General features: G+C 49.1%; 9 protein-coding genes across 9 annotated transcripts; 3 read left to right on the top strand and 6 right to left on the bottom strand.

The window, feature by feature from the left end:
* Positions 1-9: 9 nt before the first annotated feature.
* On the bottom strand, positions 10-2,594 carry N7516_008998 (fanconi-associated nuclease 1; the record flags this gene model as incomplete). The annotated part of the gene is made up of 4 exons (XM_057221717.1): positions 10-109; positions 182-696; positions 769-2,104; positions 2,158-2,594. 4 exons carry the CDS (start codon positions 2,592-2,594, stop codon positions 10-12), a joined length of 2,388 nt encoding a protein of 795 aa, XP_057071989.1.
* A 442-nt stretch (positions 2,595-3,036) lies between these two features.
* On the top strand, positions 3,037-3,458 carry N7516_008999 (DPY30/SDC1 family protein; the record flags this gene model as incomplete). Its single annotated transcript, XM_057221718.1, has 2 exons — positions 3,037-3,281; positions 3,371-3,458. Coding segments are annotated over 2 exons (333 nt in total), but the record flags the coding sequence as incomplete, so codon positions are not given.
* A 1,341-nt stretch (positions 3,459-4,799) lies between these two features.
* On the bottom strand, positions 4,800-6,119 carry N7516_009000 (RNA recognition motif domain-containing protein; the record flags this gene model as incomplete). Its single annotated transcript, XM_057221719.1, has 4 exons — positions 5,964-6,119; positions 5,802-5,907; positions 5,404-5,750; positions 4,800-5,344 (listed from the first exon to the last, which is right to left on the bottom strand). Exons 1-4 carry the CDS (start codon positions 5,998-6,000, stop codon positions 4,800-4,802), a joined length of 1,035 nt encoding a protein of 344 aa, XP_057071991.1. The 5' UTR covers positions 6,001-6,119.
* Positions 6,120-6,408: 289 nt separating this feature from the next.
* N7516_009001 (putative PHD finger domain protein) lies at positions 6,409-9,711 on the bottom strand (the record flags this gene model as incomplete). Its single annotated transcript, XM_057221720.1, has 2 exons — positions 6,409-7,249; positions 7,301-9,711. 2 exons carry the CDS (start codon positions 9,709-9,711, stop codon positions 6,409-6,411), a joined length of 3,252 nt encoding a protein of 1,083 aa, XP_057071992.1.
* Positions 9,712-9,766: 55 nt separating this feature from the next.
* Positions 9,767-10,039, bottom strand: N7516_009002 (uncharacterized protein; the record flags this gene model as incomplete). The annotated part of the gene is made up of 1 exon (XM_057221721.1): positions 9,767-10,039. The coding sequence occupies one exon, from the start codon at positions 10,037-10,039 to the stop codon at positions 9,767-9,769; it is 273 nt and encodes a 90-aa protein (XP_057071993.1).
* Positions 10,040-10,122: 83 nt separating this feature from the next.
* N7516_009003 (uncharacterized protein) lies at positions 10,123-10,629 on the top strand (the record flags this gene model as incomplete). The annotated part of the gene is made up of 4 exons (XM_057221722.1): positions 10,123-10,145; positions 10,210-10,388; positions 10,446-10,457; positions 10,517-10,629. 4 exons carry the CDS (start codon positions 10,123-10,125, stop codon positions 10,627-10,629), a joined length of 327 nt encoding a protein of 108 aa, XP_057071994.1.
* Positions 10,630-11,091: 462 nt separating this feature from the next.
* N7516_009004 (N(6)-L-threonylcarbamoyladenine synthase family protein) lies at positions 11,092-12,509 on the bottom strand (the record flags this gene model as incomplete). Its single annotated transcript, XM_057221723.1, has 2 exons — positions 11,092-12,337; positions 12,400-12,509. 2 exons carry the CDS (start codon positions 12,507-12,509, stop codon positions 11,092-11,094), a joined length of 1,356 nt encoding a protein of 451 aa, XP_057071995.1.
* Positions 12,510-13,234: 725 nt separating this feature from the next.
* On the bottom strand, positions 13,235-13,618 carry N7516_009005 (uncharacterized protein; the record flags this gene model as incomplete). The annotated part of the gene is made up of 1 exon (XM_057221724.1): positions 13,235-13,618. One exon carries the CDS (start codon positions 13,616-13,618, stop codon positions 13,235-13,237), a length of 384 nt encoding a protein of 127 aa, XP_057071996.1.
* Positions 13,619-13,857: 239 nt separating this feature from the next.
* N7516_009006 (uncharacterized protein) lies at positions 13,858-14,091 on the top strand (the record flags this gene model as incomplete). Its single annotated transcript, XM_057221725.1, has 1 exon — positions 13,858-14,091. One exon carries the CDS (start codon positions 13,858-13,860, stop codon positions 14,089-14,091), a length of 234 nt encoding a protein of 77 aa, XP_057071997.1.
* Between the last annotated feature and the right edge of the window lie 1,414 nt (positions 14,092-15,505).

The following is a 15,505-nucleotide window of genomic DNA, read 5'->3' on the forward strand; positions in this document are numbered from 1 at the left end:
AAATGATCGCTAGCCTTTCAATATAAAGTGGGTATTCAAGTAGTATAGTGAAATGGCCCCGACCATTAATATGCTATCTACTATTTGACCCATATGGTAATTTGGAGCGCTAGAAAATAAGGTTATGTTATATGTACAACTTTAAGTAGACATATTTCTGTACTGTATAGGCATCACTTACAGATCACACTCGGCTCTAACCTCCCTCGCCACAGCATTGCAAAGCTCAACTTTAACACCAGCCCTCACTAAAATATGGATCCAAAGGCGCTGAGTATCACTTAGCCGATCGTTCTCCGACTTCACCTCAGCGAACATCACCGTCCTCATCTCATGATTCCAGAGGAACAAGTCCGGGATCCCTCCACCGCGCTGCTGGTACTCCTGCGCCATTACCTTGCAGATAGTAGCAAGTGCCTCTCCCCGGAAACACTGCACGATCTCAACCAAGTCATCTAGGTCGAAAGACCAATCAAGGCCAACAGCACAGGGCTGCGCCTCAGCCTCACGATTATGGATCTCACGGATGATCCGCTCTGCATCCCCATTCGTGATCTCAACCAGCCGGTGATTGATCTCGGATGCACGAGACGGGTAGAAGACATCAGTGTGGAGATCGAGCGGACACGTCTGAAACGCAGTCTGGAAGACATTGGGGACGTATGTGAACATGATATCGTAGAAGAGGTAGCCGAACTGCGTTCAAGATTAGAATCAGCGCTATCTTCGGGAATATTCCAACGCTACTTTATATGGGGTAAGACTCACCAGCGTCCGCACAATACCCCCTTCAGAGTGATATCCCTTCCATCCATGATCACGGTACCAACTCAGACACATACCCTCCACCCTACATTCGCCTCCCTCTCTCTCATCAACCCAAACAGTCGCTTTCCCCTTCCGCGGAGTATCACCCGTATCAATACGGATACCCTCAATCGTCCGCTGAGCAGGCTTGCCTAGCACGACATGTCCGAAATCATGCTGCTCGCGTTTCACCACCCGAAGAGCCTTTTCCAGCTTCGTGATCCGCTTCTGCAAGTCATAATGAAAGATCAGATGACACAGCGGGTCTTCAAGTCCAGTCTCGCATGTCCGCAACGCAAGTTTCTTCCAATGCTTACGCTGCGCTTCTTCGCTGCGCCCATCTGTAGGCGTAAGTGCCCACATGTAGTGTTCTTCCAGCAGTGCCTTGCGCTGATACCACGCGCCGCGCCGCGCAGCGTGGAAAAGACGTTGCGCAAGAAGTTCCTCTAGCACTTCGTGCTCGCGTTTGTGCTGCTTGAATCGGCCGAGTGGGTGGAGACTCTTGTGGATGATTCTTGTGAGCACCCATGCCGGCGAGAACCGGCGGAGATATGCGCCTTCGCCGCTTTCGTAGATGCTGTCTTCTTTCTTTTGTTCTTGGTCGACTAGCTCTTTCCATCGGGGATGGGACGTTTTGGCAAGGTCGATGATCTGTTGGAGGGATTCGGTCGTGACTGGGCCGTTGGATTCAAGAATGTTGTCGATGGCGAATTGGGTTTGTATTGCTGATTCGAATTCCAGCAGCGCTTCTCTGGACGAGAAGATGGAATTTGAACGGCAGACGATATATTCAGGGAAGTTTCTTTTGGTCATTTTGGCTAGGATAATTGTTGTGAGGGACTTCTCGCTCCACTCACTGGAACGATAGAATACCAAGTGCACTCGCTCAAAGAGAGTGCGAGGCACTGGCGAGATCCTAATACATCCACCCGTGTAGTCCAATATCTTCTGGGTAAAATGGCCGTCTCTATTATTCGTGTCTTTGAGTCCTGTTTGTGTCTGGCTCGTTTCGCGAAGAGCCGCCAGCAACTCTTTCTTGCTCTTGCCCTGAACTTTAGCCTCCTTTGCAAAGACCTTGAGTTCCTCCAGCAATAGAAGTGACGAAGCCTCTTCCAGAGTTGTGATCGCTTCTATCCCTTCTGCAAATCTAAACTTATTTCCGAGTTCTGAATCAGGCAGGGTCCGGTCCCGCTGTAGGTCCTCGGCAACAGAGAATAAATCCGAGATGTCGGAGTAGTAGTTCAACCGGTTGATACGGTGCCAAGCAGAGGTCTTGCGGAGGAATAGTCGAACATACCTGGTCAAAGATTAATCTCAACCATATCTCGTCACATTCTACAGAAGACATACAAATACTGTGATTCGTAGGGCAGCTCCCGCCACTGAGTAAATATTTCCATTTCAGCCTCGTTAAAGAGATGCGATTCCTCACCCAGCACAGTTTCCAGTGCCAGGTTGAATGCATCCACATAGATGGAGCTCTTCCCTTTCTGCCAGGCACCATCTTGTAACCTCACATGCAATCCCGCAATTTTGTCATTTTGTAGCGCCTCGTACTCCTCGATTGCGTCCTCGTCGGTCTTGATCGCAGGAAGGGAAGTTTCGAGTTCTGTCTGGCTGCTGGTAATTATTCCTAAATCGTCCGCTGCGGGGAGCTCCGCCGCTGTGACCGAAGGACTCGGACTCAGTGGTGGTTTAGTCTCTGCGTCTGTACTAGAATCCTCTTTTTCAAAAGTCCGCCGACGTTTCGCGGGAGGCTGCATCTCCCAAAAGTTCAGCAAGGACATGGTCTCTCGTGTCCATGGATGCAATCAGTCCCAACCACTCAAGTCTCCAAGTATAGACAGACACGACCGACGTGTCTGGCCGAACAGGTTTCAAACACGAGATCACGTGTTCGATATAACTCCATTGGGCTGTTTGTCCTGTTTGCATATGACATCGACAAGAAGAGGCACAGGCAAACACATAAGAAAAAAAGGAACTAAAGAAAGACAAAGACAGTCTGAGAAAGAAAAAGAAAGAAATGCCATCTGAATAGCATTCACAAACCCCCAAAGTGCTATCTCTAGATATTAAAAAATGGTCTTACCAGTAAGCCCCAGCTCTTCCCTCACAGATCGACGCCGAGCTCCACAGCTTCCGCTCCGCGAACATTGGCCGATTCCACAGTTGCGACTCCCACTTCCCAAAAGATACACCTCCCAGGCTCTCAATTAACCTGCGTAGCCTCCCACTCTCGCCATATCAGATCCACCCGCCTCCTCAGCTCCTACGTCCATCACGGTGCCCCAATCGAAACCCACATCCACAATGGGCGAAACAAACGGCACTGGCTCCAACACGCCGCTTGGCGATTTGGGAAATGTCTCTGCGAGCCAAATTCGCCCCGGTGGCGCACCTGCACGCGTCTACCTCAATGAGAAGGTCGTGCCATATTTGCTTGATGGCATGAAATCCGTCGCGCGCGAACAGTGAGTGGAATACTATGGCTAGCTGGCTTTTCTATACCGGTCTGCTGAATGGTTTTACTGATCTATTTGCTTTTCGCTTTTTGCGATAGGCCTGCCAATCCTCTCCGTGTGCTCGGCGAGTTCTTGCTTCAGAAGAGTAATGAAGTGGAGGGTGAGACTAAGAAGGAGTCGGAATAGAGAGACAAATTTGGGCTGGATTTCTTGGGATTTCTTGGGCGTTTAATGGTGCTTGATAGGCTGTTCTGTGATTGTTTTTTTTTTTTTTTTTTTTTTTCCTCCTTGCATTTGGCTTCACAAAGAAAAGCTTGTGAGTGGGCTTTGAAGTACGCGAAGACGTTCACAATTTGATACCTTGATACCCCGGTCAATGTCTGTACTGTCTTGCTAGTAGGGCTTGAAGGATGTTAGAGAAGAAAGGATAGTGTGAATAGTGCCTTAAAATCAATGATTTTCTACCTACTTGTCTACATATAATATACGGGGAGAAGGCAGTGTGGTGTGACCTTGAGTATGTCAAATAGGTCAGATTATTCAACTCCTATGTCCTTAATGACAGAGTATATATAAGCGGCCGACTATATTTGTAAAAGGATATATAGATACCAGGGTAGCCAGGGACGGAAATGCGATAATGGATCGAGTATGTGTTTTTCTTTGTTAAAGGTCTAAGTCTCATTGATGAAAGAAAATCCACACAGCCATGAATGCCAAAGATTGGTTTGGATAAATGGTGACTCAAAAAGGGACACTGGGGTCTCACAGCCTTCGAAGTAGTGTGCATTTCATGCCGGAGCGTGGAGAGGGCGCATAGAACTTCAGAGATTCCTAAGTAGAATAAGTACAAGCATGTCATACCCCGACCAAATATTCGGGGAAGAACAAAGGATTCCAAAAAAAAAAAAAAAGAAAACCTAGATAGGTCAGCTTGCGAAACACACATCTCACCGTTAATGGCATTGTCAATATCCAAAAATTGATTAATGCCAGGGGTTTAAAGGTTGAAACTACAAGCGCAAAGTCGACGGCTTTGAATTGGGCGAATGGTTGATCATTCAGTTGTTTAGAGAAAGTCGAATACAATCGAGCCGTTACTGGAGATGGTGTAGAGGTGAAGTTGTAGCTGTAGCTGTGTGACGAATTTGCTGACCCTGAGATAACCGAATTACAGCGCATAATTTTCTGTCCCTTTGCCGCTAGAAGTTTTTTTTTCCCCGAAGTTGCGTCGCGAACAGACATGAAAGACACACATCATCAAGCGACCGAAGTGTGCGATGAAGTTGCCGAGTCGTGGCGCTCCGTTTTTTTCTTTCTTTTTTTTAAAAATCGTCGAGCCGAGAGCAATTGACAAACAAAGACAGCGACGCCCCGTGGCCCGTCGCCCAAATCCCGCATTAAAACAATCCCAGAAACAAAGAAAAGGGGAGGAGGAAGTGGGCAAGTTGGTGAAACATAGGAACCAGGAACCAGGAGACATCAAAGACCAGTCTCTGTTCTGGTTAGAAAACAAGGGGAGACACTTTACCTACCAGCGTACCGATCCTCGCCGCCACCGCCGGCGCCAGGAGCACCGCCAGTGCTGCTGCGTGCTTGCCCTTCGTAGGAACGTCCACCACCACCAGCATAGGGGTCGCGAGCCTCACGGGGAGGGCCGGCAGCATCGAAGCTAGGAGGGTTGGCGTCGCGATCGTAGTAACCACCGCCGCCGCCGCGAGAATCATCACCACCTCCACGGCGGTCATCACGGCTGTAACGGTCATCACGGCCACCACCGTAGCGGTCACCGCCTCCACGGTATCCGTAGTCATCGCGCGATTCACGGCGACCGCCATAGTCACGGCCACCACCGCCACCACCACCACCGTAGTCACGGCGGCCATAGTCACGTCCGTAGTCACGGCCATAATCACGGCGATCATTGTAAGAGTCATAGCGACCGTAGCGGGAGTAGTCATCGTCGCGACGACGCCAGCCGCCACCGGAGGGGCCACGACGGTCATCGTAACGGTCACGGCGAGGACCACCTCCCCGACCACCAGGACCACCAGGGGGTCCACCAGGGCCATCTGAAGAAAGGAAATGTAAGCTGACGCAAGGTGGAAGAGAAAGGGATGATATAACTTACCACGCTTGGGAGGACCAAAGTACTTTCCGGGAGTAGGGGTACGAGGACGGGCACGACGAGCCTTCTCGATACTCAGGGTGCGACCTTCGATGACCTCACCCTGGAGACCCTCCTTGGCGGCATCAGCCTGCTCGGCAGTGACCATGTTCACAAAACCGAATCCACGGGACTCCTTGGTGTGGGGGTCCAGCATGATAGAGCAGTTATCAACATCGCCGTACTTTTCGAACAGACGCGAAATATCGGACTCGGTCAGGCGCGGGTGAATACCAGTAACAAAAAGGTTAGAGCCAGAGTTGATGGCGCCTTCATCATCTTCCTCGAGAGGCTTGCGAGCCAGAGGAGCTCTGTGGGTTTATTAGCTTTGAATTGATATACCACATCAGACAAATACATACCTGTCATCAGAGCGGCCATTGGGGGAGCGGCTGCGAGCACGGTCGCGGTCGGCTCGAGGCTCATCGCGAGGAGAGGCGCTGCGCTCACGATCATAGCGAGGCTCGTCTATTGAAAAAGGGTAAATATTTTCAAGCGCATCGAAATAATTCGAAAAAACATACCAGCGTAGCGACTGGAATCGTTGTCGTAGTCCGCCATGATGAAAGGACTGAGGGTGTAGGTTGGAAGAAGGAAGAAAGAGAAGTTGGGAAAGCTGATAAGAGCGGACGCTAAGCACCGGGAAGTACACACCCGAAGAATCAGGCAGAGGTGCAAACTGCTAGGATTCTTAGTGAATTAGGTGGATTTGGGTTGAATTTAGAGAAGAAAAATCAGAGATTTCTTTTTTTCTTTTGAAAATGCAAGTTTATGCAGGGGGTTATTTTGACCATGACAAACGGATTTTATGCCAAGACGACCAAAGCAATCGCCATATTAAAGCCTTCTTAGCTATAGAACCTAACTAGTTAACTAGTGCAATACTCATACAACTGAAACTAACTCCTGAACTTGGAATGCGCTAAAATCAAACTCATGAACCCCATACAAATCATATCCAGAAAGTAATCATCGGGAGCCTCGCAAACGTCGAGTCCGACGGGGATTTTGTTGTGAAGCAGCCGGGGTGCTGGTGGTCTGGCCCTTCAGGTCTCCATCATTAACCAAGTCCTTCAACCCTTCGAGTTCATCCTCATCCAGTTCACTGAGTTCTTCACTCATTCCACGCATGACATCCCGTCCAGTCCACCGTTCCTCGTGAACAGTTGTACCAACAGGGTCGAATGGCTGCATGTACCATTGAATGCCACCCAAAGCCAAAGGTAGCTGCTGGTCTTGCTCGGTCAAGACAGGCGTTGGATGGCGATAGTAGTTGGGGATACTCTTCATAGTGTCTTCAGCAGGAGGCAGCTCTTCTGCCTCAGGGTGTTGTTCATCAGATGGCTGGACTTCCGGTGGAGGCTCTGTCGTAGGAAGTGTTGCTTCAACTCCTTCCATAGCGTCGGGTTGACCATACAACTCAGTATCACCTTCCGGTTCAGCGGAATCACCATTGCGTGACATCACACTGTGATCAAGAATCACATCCAGCTCCTTCAACTCCTTCTCGAATGGTTTGCGGTTGAGTTCGCTCTCTTTCCTGATCGCATCCTCCAGGGAAGGCTGGATGACTTTGATTATCCGTTTTGCCATTTTTCTCTTCTCGCGTTGCTCCAGGCTGAGCTCTGGGGCACGACCACTGATTTGCGCTTGGAGTTCTGCGGTATCGCCAGCGGGCTCCACGCCGATTTCTGAGGTGAAAAGACTGGCCAAATCGGCAGAGAAAGCAGCAACAGACGGATAGAATCGTTCGTTGAGCCTTTGTCGGATTGACATAAAGCCGGCTGCAAACACACCCTTTCCATCGAGCCTGGGATAAAGTCAGTATAAGCGTTGACAAAATAGGACGAATATATCTTACAGTTGAGCCTTTTCAAGGATAGGCCACAGCAGTGGGAACGTAGGGAAGTAGACAAGATCGACAATGTTACGAAGCATCTCTGCATCCTTTAACTTCTCCCTCTCTCGTTTCTTCACTTCATCGCATAGCATCCTCAATCGATCGAGGTCCTTGTAAAGTCGCTCGCCAAAGTCAATGCGACGTTCCAGACGTTTATGTCCAGGAACACCCATTGCCACGTAGTCTCTTCGTGTCATTTCCATAGATGAGAAGGTCTCTAGCTGCAACTGGAGTCGCTTGAGCAATGCTGCTCCACGTCTCGCCTCTCGTTTCAATGTCCAATACTTGGACGCATCCTCGGCATATTGCTTCCTTTGACGCACCGTAAATCGCCCAAGAGAAGCAATCACCGAGTTTAACACAACCTGAGGGATAACTGGCGCGCCGGAGGGCAGCTTCCAAATCGTTCTAGGAACACGTTTCCGTTTGTTGCCGCCTACTGTTAAGGTAAGACGAGGAGTGAGGGTGCGATCCTCTTCTCCTCCATCATTAGGGTGTGCGGGGCCCATTGAGAGTGCTGCAGCTTGGCTGTCTCCCCAGCGTCTACCTTGCATGGTATTGCGGTAATATTCGATGGCATCAGCAGTTGCAGCATCGGTGCCATGCTCCAATCTCCAGTCAGGAGGAACGTGCTTGTCGCAGAAGGCCTTGAGAAGGTGGGAGTCCATAAGACCGTGGCTAATCTTCATCTTTAGGTATAGTTGAGCTCTGCGTGCACATGAGACATGGAAGGCAACAAAGCAGTTTTTGTTACTGCATTGAATAGATGCACCCATCCGTTGTTTGCAGATGTAGCAATTCAACTTCCAACGGCTGCGTGGAACCTTTTCGACATCGGTCACCGGCTCCATAAGAGATGGATTACCAATAGAAACTTCAGGGATCCAGAAAGAGCAAAGTAAATGAGCCCACTTGGACGAGGTTGTCTGTTTAAATGCACCCTCGGTGTTTGGGCAGAAAATACAATTGGTGGTTCCTCTTCCCAGCAACTGGCACTTGCGGCAAAGCCACTGACCTTCTGGGATGAAAGGAACACCATAACACTCTTGATGCACTGCAAGGTCACAACCATCGCAGAAAACAATTGCATTTGAGTTTTCACAATCGCCATCATCACAAATAGCACACTTGCTGTCTTGTTCTTCGCCCGGTCCAGCAGTCTCGCCATTGACTGCAGCCGCAGAGCTAGAGCGAAGGCGTCCGGTCTGCGGGGGCTTGGGATTCGGCTTGGGGATGCGCTTCTCAAGGGCATGCCACTCCCTCTCGATTTTGGTCATGGTAATCTCAAACACAGCGGGCTTGATGGGTTCGAGCTGATCTTCACGGCGCTTGGCATTGTATTCCTCCAACCATTTTTCATCCTGCTCGTCCATGTCATATTCGACACGCCCAATGGTGGTGTTAAGGTCTCCATCTGTCATGGCTGGTTGAATGACATCAAGGTCATCTTCTTGAGTGCCTTCAGTCATTCGAATAAATCGCCGATCATGGCGGAGGAAGAGATCGCTCTCCTGGTATCCTACGTTTGCCATAGTCCGGTCGACATAGTTTTGATTCCCGAAACCCTTCTTCTCATAGAATGTGAAGGGGTCACGAAGTCTGAACGATGGCTTGGGTAGTGTTAGTTTCTCGCGGGGGTTGGGGCCTGGGGGTGGTATGATCTTTTGACCTTGCTGGGCGAGAAGGGCATTGAGGATGGCCTCGGGGCGACGAGGTGGACGGCCAGGCCTCCGTTTGATTGGGATTGGAGAGGCCATTTCGCCTGATATAATAACTGGTGATCCTGAAAGGTCTGAGACTGTCGCACCAGCCAGTGCCTCTAGGCTCAAGACAGGAGCAGAGTTATCTGGGGCATCGACCTCTTCAGACGTGAAGACAGCAATTTTGCCATCGATGTCCAAGTCGGGATGGAACTCTTCCCACCCGCGTTCTTCGCGTGGTTTGTACCCATCGCCTTGTTGAAGAGCAAGAGCGGCGGCCGTGGAAGAGGTAAACCGACCGCGGGCTTGGTTCTTGTCGCGCCTTGGACGCGACATGGAGGGTGGTGTTGTTGGTATGATGGGAGGTGGCGGTGGAGGGGCTAAGAATGGTTGGTCCATCTCAAGGGGTGGATGGCTTCGAGCACTTGCGGAGTGGCGACGGGGTGTAGTTTTTTTCGGAGTTTCTTGGGCGGCGGCGGCAGCTGCTGCAGCTGCAGCGTCGAAATCGATGAATCTTCCTCCTCCTCCAGGGCCACCTGGAACGTACTTTCGCTTCTTCCAAGGAGGGCCGTCAGGGGAATCGAAGGAACCGCTGTTGGATGATTTGAGAGAAGACCTAGGTTTACTGCGTGATGAACGACCAGAGATTGAATGTCGGACCGACGGTGCCATAATTTACAAACGAGCTTTCGGGTGCGTGTATGTTGCTCGTTGGGGATGGCGATTGTTAATCGGACGGCGTCAGGTCGCGTTCAGAGCCCAACTCAGGCAGGGCCTTGGGAGGAATCAAAGTCGCAATTATCAGGTCATGCGACAGCAAACTATAACGAATGGACACAATGGACGCAAAGGACGCCAGAGCCCGTGGAAGCTGTAAGGCGCGATGAGGTGTTTGGTTATCTGGCCAAGGCGGAGACACCCGAGCTGTCTGGGCCTGTTGGCCTGAGGCACCCAATCGGGACTTGAAGCACCTCCGCAGCTTGACATAGGGACATGACATCCACAGCTGTCCCTTGCAAGCTATTTACGAATTTATTCCTTCGATCGAGCTTTTGATTTTTCTCTTTTACATAGATTTACAACATGAGCGGCTCTAGCGACAACAGGTACGCGTTATCCACCCCAAAACACCGCGCGCTTCAGCTTCGCTAACTGTTACTGTCTTCTAAGATGGCGGGGTGGGCCCAGTCGCCAGGCGTCGCAGCGCAACTCGAACAACCGTGATAAAACAGGAGGACAGGGAAGCGCACGCGATAATAATGCTGCTTGGGGCGCATCCAAACCTCCGCAGGAACCACATGTCCCTGTCCGAGGCTTCAATGCCGCAGAGGTTAAGAACAGTCTGAAGCGTATGTATATGCACCTAATCTGCAAGTACAAGAACTGACCAGGCTTCTACAATACAGCAGGGCCTCATGGTATGTCTTATCGCTACCTTCATCTCAACTCAAGCCTAATCCATGCGTCATTGATACAGAAGCCAAGTCGTCGACACCCTACAAGTCTCATTCTAAAGACGGCCATACCCAACGATCTACTGCCTGGGGTCCCAAGGGTACAGTCTCCCTTCGATCACATTATACCCTTTGAACAAACAATAACCATATCTACAGCGCAAAATATGGCGAATGGGAGAGACTTCTTCTTGGAGCTTAGAAAACAGATTGCTTCACTGCAGCGAAGCGGTCCCCCGTCGGCGGCTGATCGTCACGATTATGACTTCATTATCTCAAAGTACTTGCATTGCACAGTCGGCCGGTCGCGAGTTTGGTTCGTTTTCATGGGTTGCAACGGCGCATCTTCGATACCCTACTGTGGAGGATGCATGGGTGATGAGTGGACTCGGAGGTTACATGGCATCGGCGTCTCTGATGATTCTGGGTCTTACATGTCCATAATGCACTATGGCTCCTTTTTTCAAAATTTATTCATTACAATTCATGGGCTGCATCAATAAATCTATGGGGATGCGATTGCACTATTTTACACGCGCTATTTTACAGAGAGGGTATGTCACTAATATACAAGCAGGTAGCCATCCAAGTGCAATTATCACTCCTTGATCCAACCTCCTGGGCCAAGGATGCCTCCATCATCAGCCTTCGGGTCGAGGGTCCATTTCCGCAAAGGACGACAGCTAAGGTCGGATCGGAACCCAGCCTCGAACATCTCAATGCCCGCCCATCCAATCATGGCCGCATTGTCGGTACACAAATATGGAGGCGGGGCAACGATCTTCATGTGGCCAAAGCCGCGCACTTCCAAAAATGAAGTAAGCACCTTCATGAGGAACTGGTTGGCGGCAACACCACCACTGACAACGAGGGTGTTGATATCATCCTTGCCAGTATTGTGCGGCCGCAGAGTCTCCAGAGCGATAATGGTGCGCGAAGCAAGGTGTTCAAAACAGACACGCATGGCTTCCCGGCCTAGATCGACACGCTCTGCATCTGATATGTTAATATTCGTACCGTTACTTTGAACGATCTTCCCAACCATGCTCGAAATCGAAGAAAAGCTGAACTGCATGGTTCGCGTATTCGCAAATGGAGTCGTAAGAGACCAGCCCCAATCGCTTATGCGTCTGGCTACTTCTTGACCCCGAGTCTCTGGTGGCGAGTAATCCGCGAAATCGGCTTTGCCATTGGGGAAGACGAATTGCTCCAGACTCTTGCCGTACATGGTGCTTTTAGCTTCCTGAAGCAAAGACTCGGGTAGGATATCTCGTGCGGATTTATCGAGTGCCTCTCCAATAGCTATATCTTCGCTTGTAGCGAGGATTTTATGGTCTGTGAGACCTTTGGATTGAACTAGAGTTGTATGGCCGCCAGAGACGAGAATGGACAGGAAAGGGAATTCTGGCGGCGTTGTGGGTGGGTCGGCTTTGGCTTCGTTTGCCAGGCATGATACGAGCCCTGGTGTCAAAAGATGTGCCTGCATGTGGTGCACTCCGACCATGGGGATCTGCCATGCTACCGACAGCGCTTTTCCAGTGTCTAGGCCAACGGACAGGTTTGACCGCATTCCGGGGCCTCTTGTGGCGGATATGAAATCTGGGAGGCGGCGACGAGTTCCATCTGCGACTTTAAGTCCATCGCCTGTTTTTGACTCCGGTAGGTGATTAAGGGCTTTCTGTACAAGGTTTGCGAGGTTGTCTTGGTGGGATTCGAGGGCGATGATAGGGTGAATTCCCCGATGCGCGCGCGTGTCGGCTGTTACATTTTCAAGGAAATGGATTTTGGCTGCGCTTCCGAAGACTTTCTTTGTTTTCTCGACGACGGCTACTGATGTATCGTCACTGTTGTTTGCAACCAATTAGTTGGATGGTTTTATTTCAGACTGGCGTTTACCTCCGCTTACCATGATGTTTCAATTGCCAACGTGAGCAATCCACGGCGGGAGTTCAAACACCCCCTCGCTTTTATCGCCGATCTGCGAAAAGTCGCAGCAGCTGTCACCTTGAACAACATTGGTAAGATGATTGACATACGAGCGGCGACAGGGGCGAAAAAGATCGGACGCGCACGGGCCGGAGAAGCCCTCAATTAGAGCCCTAAAACGGGTACCAAAACAGTAATCTATGGTGATCTACGGAGAGCTCCATAGCTCCATACTGTCGCGAAGAATATTACCTATGAATCATGAATTTACTTGCTATTGTAATCGAGAATGTCAATATAGGGTCGAGGAGACCGTTGTATTTGCAGTAACGAATGGCTAGGTTAAAACATCTTGTACTCCAAAAATCAAAATCGTCAATCCAGGTCCGATCATAACGTCATAAATATATTGTTCCTCCAAAACACTGAGACATCGTTTTCCTTCAATGAACAGAATGTGCGCTGTATATGAAAAAGCCGACTTAGTCCACATGAATGACATACAAATTGGAGGCTAGCGTCAAGCGCGAGAGGCAACATAGCCATCCAGAGCCCCATCTTGAGACAGGCTGGATGCACACTTTGATGCGTTGTTCTGTCATTCCTAGGAGCTCATCTTGCAATTTGAGGATGTCGGTTGTGGAGCTCGCGAGGTGCTGTGCGTGGATTGAGGTGATCAACATGAGACCCAGGGTGCAAGGCCTGGCATCGTTGCAAAAGCAGGATGTAAACCCCGAGTCATTCAGAAGCATCTGGTCGCTCTCCATTACTCCAGCCGTGGACGGTCATTAGTGATACAAATCTCGAACTTGATCTCACTGTCGGACCGTCCATCGCCGTTCTTCTCGAGACATCTTCATGTGCTTGCCATAATATTCGTCTGGGTTCTCAATTGGCGTTACACAGTGGACAGTTGGTGTCACTTTGAATTGTATACGCTTGTCAACAGTACCAGGGCGCGAGGACGGCTGCTTCTTGAGGATGCTCTTCGATGAGCAAGAGTTTGTGTATGCATAGCTTGGAACTTGCAGTGAGGAGAATCTCTTGCTGGTCGGGCTCGCCGCGGAGACTGGCGAAATAGGCGTGCGAGGAAGAGCACTTGGTGACTTGAGCGACAATGTTGGTCGAGGAGTATTCTGCACAGCAGAGATGCTCAGGGACAGCTTTGGCTTGACGACACGGGCAGTGGATGTGTACATTGTGATTGATGCGGAATCCACAATAGTTGAAGAAGTTTAAAACAACGATGTAGTTGATGTTATTTGAATTTGTTTTTCACAGGGAAACCTTGATCAACAAAGTTATCCGAGTAGGCAAGGAGAGAAACAAATTATTTGACGTAGATGTAGAAAGGAGTTGAAGAACTTGGGCCAGCCAAGACGCAGGACGAAAATAGAAGAGGCAAAAATAGAACAAAAATACGAAAATCTCAAACAGTATGCCAAACGAAGTCTCCTGGGGGACAGATGAGGGCGGTTATATACACCTGAGGGGGACACTTGAGCGGGAGAGGGGAACCAACGGACTGCTCACCACCTTCTTCTGCCTAAGCGCCCACCCCATGCACGTCGGTGCACAAATCACCACCATCACACTTAAGTTTCTAACTTTGGAAAGCTTCCGTCTCATCCACCCAATTAAAATGTCCGACTGGAACCCTAGTCCAGTGTGATGATGTGACGGATGTTAGGGTTTGGCGATAGGGTAGTCAATAAGCCCTGCAGCCAACTGCACTTGGAACCCCACCCTGGTCTTCTTGTCCATTTGATTCGAAACTCTCGACTGACTATCACTTCATAGGTGAGGAATATCGCACTTACATCAAGTGGATTCCTGCATTGCTGGGTGATATCCTCGCGTCATCACAGTGACTAGCAGTCACAAGTGAAAGCTGATTGGTTTAAATATCAGCAGGATTGTTGCGATGTACTATAATTAGATATCACATGGGGTTAATGCAGCCATCAACTATTTTTACTCTTCAGGATTGAGCGATACAAGACATCTATCCTTGGATATACTCCGTACTTACTCCGTAGAGCGAGCTAAGATACATAGTAAATGTAGTTGCAACACTGTTTGACATTTTGTTGTGACTCTTTTGGGAGGCTAAACGACCTCTAGTCCTTACAAGATAATGCTCATCTATGTTACATTTCTTGTGTGATCGTCCTAGTGACTATATTTCTTGGTTTTTGAAACAGAACACCACTGATGTACGATGTAATGCTTGAAGATGTGTTCTATTTATAGAAAGTGCCTCTAAATCGACAACGTACACGGAGTAGTTGGCATACATCCTTACCTACATTTACTTGATTAGGACAACACCGGGGGAGGAAGTAGTTGATTTTTTGAGACGAGCATCTAGCTCTATCTAAACATACAAGAATAGGCGGCCACTATGTGGCCTTGTCGTGTCTTTTTAATATGTCCTTTTTAGATGTCTTTTGAGATACCTGTTTAGGTGTATATGAAGGCGCTAAACAAAGTATACTCTGTGCAAGAGGACTTTCTATGTATAACCTTTGATGGACGTGTGATTCTAGACCTGGGGCTGGATAGTAGAAATTATATTAAAAACAGACATGCAGAACACATAACACTTGGAATGGGCTGAAGGTTGATTAGGTTATTAGGCATTATAAGAAGAATAGGGATAAAGCTTTTGGTTTGTTTGGACTCTTGAGCTAGGGTATTGAGCCGTGATACGTTGCTGTGTGTTCCGATAATGTATATTAGGACGAAGAGAACACTGTAATAAGTATGTACGAAATGGTATATAAAGGATAATCTTATAGAGCCAATCTTTTTATAAGCAGAAGAGTCCATTATTTCGCTTCAGCAGATGTGACCCTTGACCAATTTAAGCATATAAGTTTAGTATGACTAGCTGGGACTTAGAAGAAGTGTGATTGCTCTCAAGTTCTGGATCATAGGGTCCAACGACAAGCAAGATGTGCCTTGGATCTTTGAATAACCATATAATCCAGGGTATCGATGTTGGAATCGCGTAAACTCCATCGCTCAAAGGGGATTGAATTTAAGAATAGTAGATCTACTACCAGTGATATATATATCGGATT

This window comes from Penicillium verrucosum, assembly GCF_028828655.1.
Source record: "Penicillium verrucosum strain IBT 35672 chromosome Unknown utg000003l_segment0_segment0, whole genome shotgun sequence".
NCBI lineage: Eukaryota > Fungi > Ascomycota > Eurotiomycetes > Eurotiales > Aspergillaceae > Penicillium > Penicillium verrucosum.